Source organism: Sarcophilus harrisii, chromosome 1 (genome assembly GCF_902635505.1).
Source record: "Sarcophilus harrisii chromosome 1, mSarHar1.11, whole genome shotgun sequence".
NCBI lineage: Eukaryota > Metazoa > Chordata > Mammalia > Dasyuromorphia > Dasyuridae > Sarcophilus > Sarcophilus harrisii.
The window spans coordinates 74208627-74221623 of record NC_045426.1 but is presented as its reverse complement, the minus strand read 5'-3'; the positions used below and the strand labels follow the sequence as shown (position 1 = coordinate 74221623).

General features: G+C 32.7%; 1 protein-coding gene across 1 annotated transcript in view; it reads left to right on the top strand.

The window, feature by feature from the left end:
• ABCA13 (ATP binding cassette subfamily A member 13) overlaps positions 1–12997 on the top strand; it is a 504928-nt gene that overhangs the window by 236809 nt on the left and 255122 nt on the right. The window contains exons 40-41 of the mRNA XM_031957225.1: positions 6024–6181; positions 11113–11343. Of these exons, the coding sequence (XP_031813085.1) occupies positions 6024–6181; positions 11113–11343 (389 nt within the window). The remainder of the gene's footprint in view (positions 1–6023; positions 6182–11112; positions 11344–12997) is intronic.

The window sequence follows — 12997 nt, the reverse complement described above, 5'->3', positions numbered from 1 at the left end:
GATAGAATGGAACCATAGTAAAGGGATTCTGAGTAATATAAGAGAAATAAGAAATTCAGAGAACATAATTCATGGTCTATACAGCAATAAGAATTGACAAAATAGAAAAAAAATCTGTCACCCTCCTTGGCAAATCTTACAAAAGAAACAAAAGAGAGAATAACTGATTATGACTGCAATTACATAAAAGAGAAAGTTTGAAAGAAGAGAACAAAAAATAGAATATTCAAGGAAAACATGCTCTTTATATTAACAAATTATTGATCTTGAAGACAGGAAAAATTTGTCTTTAAGACAGCTTAAGGACAATAGCCCTTAAATTTGGAATTATTGAAATCACTATATAATTACCTATTTTGTCTTTCTATTTAAAATTAATCTTAGCCCATGTTAATTAAAGAAGTAGGATAAGGATTTCATTAATGTAAGGAACTCCCAGGTTATGAAATTTCCATTACTAGTGTAATAAAACTTATAATTTTATAAAGTTGCTTCAAACAATATAAAAAGTGGTTTGCCCATGGTCACACAGTCAGTATAGGTGGGTTAGAAGGAGTATTTGAACCCAAATCCTCCTAGCTTGGAGTATGGCTCTCTAAAAAAAATCTCTTGTCAATCATATTTAGTATTGTATTGTCTACTATTCTACCCTCTACAATTTTTGAACTGTTGAAGGGACTGGAAACTGAAGAGGAAGAAGAAAAATCCATTTAAAAATAAATTATCCTTTTTAAAGAATAAAAGGCTTTGACCCCATGAATTTTGAGACTGAAAAAAGTTCATGGTAAACTAATTTCTATAAGTGTATCTGAAGTTGGGAGCATTATACTAAATGACCTCTTGGTCATCTCAAATTGTCCTTTCAAATTCTCTTATTTTCTTATCCTGGCAATAGTAGAAATCAACAAAACCCTTTTTCACCTTTACATGAAAGCTGACAAACATGGAAGTCAACATGACAGTATATCTGATGATTCATCAGAATGACAGCCATCAACCCAAATAAACAGTAGAATAATTAAGAGAGAAAAAAATTCTTTTCCAAAGTTATTCCTTTCTTCTGAATTAGTTTTTCTTATTGCTTAGCAATTATTATTTTATTATTAGGAGTCATTTTGAGTGAATGCTAATTGAATTGTTACAAGATGTAAATTTCTGAAAATACTGCACATATCTCATGATTTTCATTTTGTGTTTTGAGATTTTCTAAGGTCTTTATGGGTTTTATGCTTTTTTTTCTCCCTTGCCTCCATTTGACTGTGAACTCTGAGACTATGAACTATTTTGCCTGCACTGATGTCCATATTGTTTGCTAAGACCCTTTGAAATTGAGAGATTCAGAGATTTATATCTTATATCTTAAGATAGAGTGTTAGGGGTATCAGAAACCCTGCCTAGTTGATGCTGGCTGCTTTCCTCTAATATTTCCTGAGGCTTTTAAGATCCTCACAATGGAGCTTTTTTACTCAATCCTCCTGAGGCTTTTTATGGGAGCCCTTTGCTAGTGCTTTCTCCAGATACAGAGACTATATATTTTCTATCCCTGATCATGTGGAGACTCCCCTGCACTAGTGCTGGGTGAGGAGAAAGAAGGAATTTTCTTATTGCCCATTGACTTCTGGCTAGTGTTTTATTCACTCCTGGGGTGAAATGTCACTGTAGTTTTTCATTGGACTTCTTATCATTATAGGGTCTGGCAGGCATTTCATGGTTCTGTTAGAATTAATATATTTGGAAGCTCGAGAATCTGTGTCCCATTGTGGCTAGAAGTTTTCCTCCTTCCCTTTCCAGTTTTATTATAGTTTTCTTCTTTCCATAAACTCCATGTTCTGATCATACTGACCTATTTATTTTTTCCTCACAAATGATGCAACATCTCTAATTTTCAAGCCTTTATACTTATCATCTAAACCTAGGATTCTCTTCCTATTCATTTTCCTCTTAGAAGTTTATTTCTTCAGGACTCAGATTCTAGTATACTTTTTTTTTTTTTTTGCATGAGGCAATTGGGGTTAAGTAACTTGCCCAGTCTCACAACTGGTAAGTATTAAGTGTTTGAGGTGGGATTTGAATTCAGGTTCTCCTGACTTCAGGGTCAGGGCTCTACTCATTGTACCATCTAGCTGGCCCAACCAGAATGCTTTTTTTTGTAGGAAGCGTTTTCCGGTCCTCTCCTCTGTCCCTTCTTCATCCCACCACCTTCTTTGCCTTCTCCTCTAAAGTTACTTTATTTCTCTTTTGCACATATATTTTATATATCTATATTTTTATAGGTTGTTTTTCCTTATTTGAATGTAAGTTCTGGGGGACAAGAATTATTTTTGTTTTTTTTCATAGCTAATGCTTGTTGTCTGATCAATCAGACCTGTGATTTCTTTGGTACAAGGAACTCCCCATGATAAAAATTCCTTTTACCACTACATATCTGCATCAATTCTCCAACTTAGAATTTTCAAGAGTTGTTTATGTCACTGAGACAGAAAATGCCTTCCATTAGTCACATGGCAAGAATGTGTCAAAAGTGGGCTTGAACCCAGCTTTTTCTAACTCCCTGCATCATCTCTTCATCAGTATTTGGCAGACTGATATATACATCATTTCATCTAGACAATTTTTTTCCTGAAAAGTGTGATTTATAAGTCAAAATGGTAGTTGACTTGAAAGGTTAGGAAACTTTACCATGAAATATATCATAAAATTCTTAAAATATCAAGTGAAATTCTCAATATTCCCTTAATTCATTGTGTAATATTCTTTGTCACTTTATCCAAATTGATGGAGAGCATTTTATTTTTAGACAGAAATCATTTAGACTATTTTCACTTGAAATTAACTGCAAGTAACAGAGTACTAATTAAATGTATCACTGCTCCTGTCACTTGAACTCAAAGGCTAAGTTCACTTCTTTTAGTTCAAATCAATATTGGTTTTGGAATGTTATAATGAGTAAATACCCAGGAAAGCACCTGCTATTTTACTTCTTTGTGGCTTATAATTCACAAATTCCTTCTACATGTATCTACTCTCATAAATTAGTTTGGCCTTCATTTGGACCTGTTCGTTCTCTGTAAAATATTGAAATTGGATAAAGAACTACTATGACCCCTTTTTCCTGTCTCATTTTATTTTCAAGATATAAGAATAAATATGTTTCTTTCACCTTAGTTGTTAGCAGTGAATTTAATATAAGCAATTTAGATATGCTAAAGTAACAGTTTCATAGGCTTCAGAATTTGAAGGTTAACCAATTCCTTATTTTGTTATCAAAGCTTATTTTAAAATTTTCAGTATCTTTTATTTATGTCCTTTTTCTCTGTAAAGCCTTTACAGCACTATAGGCCTTTCTCATCTAATATCTGGACTATACCAGTAGTGTTCTATTTGGTCTCCCTCCATCTAATCACTCCCTACTCTTATGTAGCCTTCCCTAGGCAGCCAAAGTGATTTTCTTAAAGTATGTCTCTGACCTTGATACTTTTTTTTCCCATTTAAAATCACTGCCTCCCTGTTACCTTTAGATCAAATGTAAATCCTTTGTTTGGCATCTAAAGCTCTTGAAAACCTGTCTCCTTTCCTTTTTTTCCTCAGTGTTATACTTTTCTTCACTGCACATATCCTGTGATTCAGCTTTGTCAGTCTTTGTGGTCTTCCTTGTGTGTTCCATCTTTCCTATTCCCTATCTTTAGAATACGCCCTCACCACAACCCCACTTTCCCCCCATATTTTAGTTCATTTGGCTCCTTTCAAGATTTAACTCAAATCCCATCTTAGTAGAAATACTTTTCTGGTCCCAATATATTAATAGTGCTTTGTTTCTGAGATTATTTTCTGTCTACTATGTACATAAATTTTTACATGTAGTTTTCCCATTAATCAGTATTTTTGCCTTTCTTTGTATCTCCAACATTTAGTACAATGTGTAGCAGATGAAGCATTTAATAATTTGTTCACTGAAAAGAGATTTTTAGAAGCTAAGGGATTTTTCCAAAGTCACTAATGTACTGTCAGAGATTTGATTGTTAATCCAGATGCAAAAATGTTTTGAATTTACCAGGTGACAAAATTCTTCAGATTGAGCAAATATCACAAACATAAATTATTTAAATTAGATAACTAGATATTAACCTGATGATAGGTTTTGGTTCATATCAAGAACTCATGAAAAAGTCACATGTCTTCATGTGACCTATGATTAATTAGCACCTGTGATCAATTAGAATGGGTCCTTCTTATAATACATTATATCCCTTCTATGACTTAGAAAATTGTTTTCATAAATTTCTCCAACTTAAAAAGATTCTTAGAGTTTATGATATGCTAGTATAGCCTTCAAGAATTCATAACCACTTCCATGACCAAATTATTATCAAATCATTAGAGGGAAATTATTCATATAATTTCCTCTTCTCATCTCCAGCAGAAAGTGGTTGAAGCCATAATTTTAAGGGCATTCTTTTTCAGGAAAAGAACTGTTAGTCACACATCCTATTTACTGTGAGACTTGCTATTGGTTGGTTGGTGGATACTCTTTGTTTTCGAAGAGGACCAAGATGACATCACTATATTATAATTGAGTTACAGTGTGTCCGACCGTGGCTGATCAGACCATATGAGCTTGGAATGCTTTTCCATAGGTTGCACAAATAGTTCATATGAACATTTGGACTAGTTTCTCCAACTTTGTGCATCTCGAGTTTCTTCTGGGTTAATGCATTTCTTCTTTGCTCAGGACCTTCTCTGATGAGGGCACGCCACGCTGGGCATATTCATATATGCCCCCTATGTTCACCACACATAGTTTGCAGTGACTAGCATCATTCTCAGATAGAAATTAGGTTAGTTTTCTTCTTTATCTATTAAGAAAAACATTTATAGAAGTGGTCTTTGCTTATTGTGCTTACTTTTTAATCCTTTTACTGATCAAAATGTGCATTTCTATTCTTTTATGTGATCATTGCTTTTATGAAAAAAGAAGGTATCTGTAGCAAAAATAGAGTGACTTCAGAAGACATCAGAAGATAAAATGATTGGAGATTATTTTTATTCCAATTTTAAATCTTATTAGCAATTTTTCAAATCTCTCTGCATGCTATTAGATGTTCTTTAAGATTAATTAACAAAAGGATAATATCAATTAATTGATCATCTGGACCTTTATAAAATAACTTATTTATCTTTCTTTTTTGTTATCTAGAGAAATGCTTAAATATGAAAAATCAATAGGGGTTTTTCATTCTGTCATATGAAAATAAGAGATAAAATTAATATAGGTCTTTTCTTCATGATAAATGTTTTTGTCTTTTTCCTTAAAGTGCATGGATATTAAAAAGGGGAACTGAATTTATAAAACGTATACATTAAGGAATGATTATTTCTTTTGAGAAAAGAACTACTATAGTGCTCCTTTAAATACATTTTTCATTGTACTTAAAATATTTTAATCTACAGATATATATTTTTCAGAAATACTTTTCAGAACAACATGACATAATAGAAAGCTTTACACTATGTAATGATATGACAAGAATCAGAGAATTGCAGAGTTGGGGGGCAGAACTTAATGATCACCTGGTCTAATCCTTATCTTAAAAAGGGCTGGTCTTATTTTAAATATTTTGATATATATTGGATTTTTGCATTTTTTGGTCTTTCCCCCATATATAACTGATAGTGGGACCTTTGAATCAAAAGATTTGGACATTTTAGTCCTTTTTTTTTAGTATAATTTCAGATTATATTCCCAAATTATTAGGCAATTTCTACCAATAGTTTGTTAGAAATTCCTTCGTTTTTAAAGATTATACTTTTGTTATCAACCAATCATTAAACATTTATTAAGTACCTATTATATACCAAACACTATGCTATATTCTGGAAATATAAGAAGTACAATATAGTCCCTGAGTAGATAATCCTAGAAATCCATTTGAACAAGAAAATTCCAATATTCTACTGAAACTTCATAAGCTTTCTTGAGGAGATTACAATGTAAACTTTGATGTTCTTTTGATCTTGAAATGCAGGTCGTACCTTAATCTTCACTACACACCATCTTGATGAGGCAGAAGTGCTTAGTGATCGCATTGCAATACTCCAGAATGGGCAACTCAGATGTGCTGGTTCTCCCTCCAGTTTGAAGGAAACCTATGGCCATGGGCTCAGTCTGACGCTGACTAAAAAAGTAAGGCAAGAAATGCAAATTTTAATTCTATTTTACCAACCAAGTTTATGAAGGCTAGCGTATGCTAGGGCACTGTGGAATTCTCTGGAGACCAAGACAAAAACCAAACCATCCCAACTCTCTCAAAGTGCCCTAAATTCTACTCTGGGAAAAGTAATAAATATTTATTATAGAAGCTCTCAAGATATATAGTGGAATCTGGTGTTAGATAATGGAGGTTCAGCTCCTGAATCTGGTGCTATTGTTGCTGTGATAAGTCACTTAAAATTTCTTGAGCCTCAGTGTCAAAGAATCTCAGAGCTGGAAGCCTGTAGGATCCAATTTGTTCTTTAATGGAAATATCTTCTATAATAACCTCAGCTAGTGATTATACAATCTTCACTTAAAGACCTGAACTAATAGAGGTATTCCAGTACCTCCAGAGGTAATTTAATTTTTTTTTTGAGATTTTTCTGTTTTCAAGATTTTTTCTCATCAAACCCAGATCTGCTGCTCTTCAAATCTTTTAAAAAATAAATCAATTATTCAATCAACATTTATTAAATATCTATAATATTCCAGGTCCTTTGTTTAGCACTGAGAATATAAAAAGAGGCAAAAGATAATCCTTTCCCTTAAGGAACTTGCAATCTTAACATTCACTCATTTTTTTCTAGTTCTGACTACAGCAGCTAAGTAGAATGAGCAAAATGCTTCTCCACATAGTAACCTTCTAGTACTTTCAAAGCTGTGAAATGAGCTTATTGGTCTAGACAATCTGATTCTTCCAAGTCTAAAGCTTGTGAGTTCTTATATGTGAGGCTATTTTTTATTCTAATTATATTTATTGTATAATAATTAGTAATAGTAATTATCATTATATGTTGAGTTTAAATATAATGAGTTCTTATTAGGAACTTCCTAGTATAATTCTGTGCCTAGAACTTCAAGATATAGAAATAAGTCTACTTTTTTCATGTTTTTAAGAAACTTAGGATCTTGTTTGTAAGAAAAGATCTTCATCCTTAGTTTTTGAAAAAGGCCAATGACATTGGGGCTGTTTAGGTCTTTGGTAGAGGTCAGTAGGTTTCTGGTAGGAGGAGGGTAGGCATAGTTTTCTTTCTGGATTAAAATTTTTTATTTTGAATTTATTTAGAAAAAAGGAAAATGAACTTTAAAAGACACTGAAAATTTTAAGTTTCTTGCTTCTCAGCACATCTCACTTAAAAATAGAGATGAAAAAGGTGAACTTGCCTCAGTCCATCTTTATAACAGACTGCCCTAAGTCCACAAATACCAGCCTTGGGAGTTTTATGAGTCAGAGTTCAGTGGTCTTTTCAAACAGGTCAGAATACAGCTCATCTGGTGGCTGGAGGATGGAGAATGCAGGAGCAAAAGGATGGACACATAAAATTTGAGAAAAGATACGTAGTATTGAACTAGTATATAGAAAGGGCAAAAAATGGCCTTGCCTGGTCAGGAAAGTAAGAGATCAGTGCTGACATAATTGGCCAAGGAAATCTTTAAGGAGGAAGATTTTGAATTTTGAATACAAAAAGAGAAGACTTAGGGTTTACATATTATATATTTTCAAGTATTTGAAAAAATGTTATTTCACAGACTTGTTCTTCTTGGCTTCATGGAAGGGCAAAATTAGAAAAAATGGGTAAAAGTTGAAGAATGTTAGATTATTGTCTGATGATGAAGAAAACTGCATAACAAAAGAAGCAATACCAAAGAAGAATGAAGTATTGCAGGAAATATTAACATATCCAATCACTGGTGAGAGATTAAGTGAAGACTATATCTATTAAGATTATTGTAGAAAGGAACAGGTGCAAATTTGTTTATATAATATTCGAGATGGCTTCCAAATCACATTTTATGATTTAGGTTAGTATTTTAGGAAGGGAGAACAGATGAGCAGAGATGAAAATGGGATGTATAGGGGATAGTCAAGAGATAGGTTTATATAGAGTAAAATTTCTCTCTCTCCCCACTGCCCCCTCTGCTCTATCTCTTTCTTCTTCTTTTTAGGCAGAAAAGGAGAAAACAAGGTCATACATTTATACAAAGAATAATACCATTAATTCAGGTTTATGGAATACTTTAGATATATCTTATTTGATTTTCACCCCAATCCCATAAATTAGGTTATTATATTCATTCCCATTTCATTGATCAAGAAATAGAGAGTTTATGAATAATATGCTCAGGAACATAAATCCTAGTATTCATTATTCCAAATTCAACACTTTATTCTTTATGTGAGGGATTAGCAAAGGGGGGGGGTTTAAAAGGCCAAATCCCACCATTGTCTGTTTTTGTATGGCCCACAACTGAAGAAATGTTTTTGTATTTTTAGATGCAGTAAAATTTGATCATAAAATGTAAAAAACCTACATTCTTACTTTTTGAGCCATGGCAAAAAATCAAGATTCAGTCTGGATTTGATCAGTGGTCAGTGATTCTGCCTCATGGATGTTCATCTATTACTTAGTATATGATTTTGTTTAAGTTTCACCATGACATTGTAAGGTTGTCAGAAAAGGTACAACATTCACTGTTTTCAAGATGATGATTGTGGGTCTTAAAATTAGTAGAATTTTGAGGATTCATAGAAAGGTATAAGAGATAATAGATATCATCTGTAATACAAGATCATCATTTTATCGTTAATGAGCAGAGATCCATAAGTGAAGTGACTTACCTAATATCATATAAGCAGTAAATGGATGGGCTAAGGTTCAAAACCATATTTTTTTTGGGGGGAGATCAAGATCTTTTTCATTACATCATACTTTCTCATGAACAAAACAATGTTTTAGAAATATTAGTATAGTGAGGTTTATAGGATGAATTGGCAGTAGAAAACTATAAGTCAGAGACTTATATTAAAAGATCAGAGATATGTGTCAGGGCATGTATCAAACACATAGGTCATATAACTCATAATACTCTCAAGTATGGCCCAGACGAGATTTAAATGTAGTTCCTTTATGATTTTTATGTGTTTATTTTCATATGTATATCTTTATACATACATATAAACAGATGTGATTTTCTAAGTGGATATGTGGCTCACAGGGATCCTTAAGTATGCTTTAGTGGTTCTCATTTCAATTCAAGTTTGACATAATTGTCTGAAGAGAAAAATAGAAGCAGCCCAATTGTGTTGAGGGCTTGTGGTATGAGGGTGGTGTGGTAGCATATGTAGATTAAAATCAAAACATGTTTTGAAAGAAAAATTGAGACAATAGTTAAATAATTGACACAGGTAATAAAAGAGCAGGAAGAGTTAAAAATAAACTAAGATTTGAGAATAGGTGATTTAATGAATAAAGGTGCCATTGACAGAAATGAGCTATATGGAAAAAAAATGTTTAGTTTATGAGAGAAGATGGCTTCAGTTTTTTCATCTTGAATTTGAAGTGATGGAAAGATATGTAATTGTAAACATATTGAAGGGAGTTGAAATTATGAGAGAGGAAATTAAGTCAATATCATGATTTTGGTTGCATATTTTAGAGTCCTTACTCTCAAAGTGGTAGTGAAAATCATAGAAGTATAACTCATTTATGGAGAAAGTATAAGCAGAATAAATGGCTCTTGATTTGGAGTCTTGCAGGACTTACACATTAAGTGGATGGGAAGATGAACTAATAAAGTAAATGCTCAATAAAAATTTGCTAATGGTAATGAGAAAGAGAAAAGACACAAAATTAAGAGGATGAATAATATATTTCTATGTCACAAAGTCCAAAGAATGTTTCAAGGATGTGATGGTCACCAATGTTTAATACAACAGAATGATTAAAGAGAATGATGATCATTTTATTTAGCAATAAAGGGTAACAGCTTGGTTTTTAGTAATCAATTTTGTTATAATGGTGGAGGTAGAAAGCCCAATGTAGAGAGTTTCTGAAATAAGATAAACTGAAGTGATAGACAATCATTCATAAAACCTGCAAGTCAGTGAAAGTAAGAAGATGAAAGTAACATTAATGACTTATAATTAGTAGGCCATGGGCTTTCAATTTCTCCTTGCACTCCACTATAATGGGGATGATTTTGTTTCTCCATCCATCGTCTCTTTTGACTAATGCTGTGTTTGTATCTAGGTAAGGGACATAGAAAAGCAAATCAATGTTTAAGTGTTTAATTCAGGGTTCCAACCAACTGAAACAGAAATTCTGGTTTTATTTTTTCATATTAAAGGCCAAACAGGTTTTAGATACTCAGAATTTAGTGGCAATAATAAAGTAGTAAACTTAAAAAGTGTGGTTAACTGTAGGTACTTGTAGATTTTTTGTCCTGTACAAATCTTGGTATTGAATTTAAATGGTCTTCAAGGTAGGGAAAGATGACATAAATTATGTATTTATGAAAGTGTCTTAATGCAGGGCTGATTCAATATCAGGAAAACTATTACCTTAATTAATCATATCAATAACAAAGCAAACAGAAATCATATGATAATATCAATAAAGGCAGAAAAAGCATTTGACAAAATACAGCACCATTCCTATTAAGAACACTAGAGAGCATAGGAATAAAGGGAGTTTTTCTTAAAATGATAAGCAGCTTTATTTAAAACCATCAGCAAGCATTATTTGTAATAGAGAGAATCTGGATGCATTCCCACTAAGATCAGGGGTGAAACAAGGATGCCCATTATAACCACTATTATTCAATATTGTACTAGAAATGCTGGCTTTAGCAATAAGAAAAGAAAAAGAAATTAAAGAATCAGAATAGGTAGTGAGGAGAAGGTGTTTTGCCCTGAGTTGATTTTTTTTTGATACAAATACACACACTATGCGGATGTATATGTTAATAGATGACTATTTCAATTGTGCTTAATGTGAATTTTAGTTCTGATAGAATGTATAATGACTAACTCTAATCGATGAATATCTTTTCTCTTTGTTATTCTCCCTCCTTCTCTGTAGCCTTTCATTCTGCAGATCCAAGATGCCAAGGACATAGATCGAGTTACATCTCTGATACAGATCTATATTCCAAAAGCATTTCTTAAAGAAAATGGTGGGAATGAACTGACTTATGTAATTCCAAAGGATACAGATAAAACTTGCTTTAAAGGGCTTTTTCAGGCTCTGGATCAAAATCTCCATCAACTGCATCTAAGTGGCTATGGAATTTCAGATACTACTTTAGAAGAGGTATTTGACATTTCTTGTTTTTATTACCCTTTGCAACCCCTTAGGATATCTCTGACAACTTCAAATTTGAGATCTCTTTTCCCATCATGATTTGTACTTTTATAGTCAGGCATTTCTTCTGCCTTGTATGCAACAAAATGAACTTTGCATGGAGAAAGAAAGAGACAGGAGGTATAAGAAAAATATTAACTATCTGTATTTATTTTAAATTTCTAATCCATCTTGTATTTTTGCATCAAAAAATTATGAGCTCAAAATATCATTAGATAATATTGTTCTTTTATTCAGAGAATTTTTCATTCAATCTCAGTAAATATTCTAAATGCTTCCTATCTGTAAATCATTCTGTGATCTCTAACTGAAACAATGGTATCAGTGATTTAATACTGATGAGCTTGGTTACCTGAGGTAGCAATATTTCAATCATATATCTGCACTGCTAACAGCTGCAGAAGGGGGCTAGGAATCTTGCAGAATCAAATCTTTTAAAAAGAATTTTACATTGCATCATTTGAAAACCCTAGAAATATTGCATGATCAGCTTCTGGATGAAGGCTTTAGAAACATTTCTTTGGAGTCTAAAGTCATGCTGTGATATCTATTTTTAAAAAATATGTAAATAGTAATGACATGCATTTAAATAGCACTTAGAGGTTGAAAATGTGTATAGCCTTGGTTGCGTTTCATATAGCCCAGCTTTCATATGCACATAAAGAAAATGAAGCTAGAAAGGCTGACTAGTTTGACTACAAATAGGAAGTAGCAAAGATAGGATGTGACCCTATGGCTTCTAACTGAAAACCCAGTGCTTTATATAACAAAGTGAGGGGGGGAGCTATAATTCTGAGATCTATACATCTGGTGGCTCTGTAAAATTCAAGCACTGAGGGAATGATGTTGAATTAATACCACAAGGAAGAAATGCTTTCGTTCAAACTGGTAGTAATTCAAAATGGATGGATCTCTATTCTTAGTGACCATTGTGAGTTTTTGACAAATGAATAACAAAGCTGACTACTTTCTGGATGTAATGTGATTCTTCTTTTTGAACCAAAAAGTTGTCTTAAATAGCCTAACTTGAAGCTACATGATGAACTTTATCCTGAAGTCATAGAACACTATGTGGACGAAAATAGATTATGTAAAATTAATTCAATGTAGTTCAATGGAAATAACTCTGGAATTGAAGTCAAAGTTCTAGGTTTGAGTTTTGGTTTTTGTCTATTACTACATGTGTGACTTTAGACATTTAAACCTTATATTTTTCGTGGATAACATGAAGGAAAATTTAACTTGTAATTTCCTTTTCCATAGTCAATTTATGCTTCTATGATTGTGGTCTTTTCTTGGTAACTGAGTCTTTCCCTGCCCTATTCCTATTATCCCCTATTCCAAGGGGCTTTGAGCCCAGCTTGGTTGATCTTGGTGTCATGTTATTTGCCATTAAAGCTCATCTCAAAACACAGATATCTCTTTAAAATTTCTTCTGCCCACCATCTAACCACTCCTATTATATAAACACATGTTTCTAATTTTGGTCACGGGAAATATTTGTGGTAAGAAGTCCTTTGACTAAGTCCTGCTGTCATGAAACCATTCTTCCCACTCCTTCCACATTTTCTTTGTTTGTTTGTCCTAGTAGTGTCTGACCACA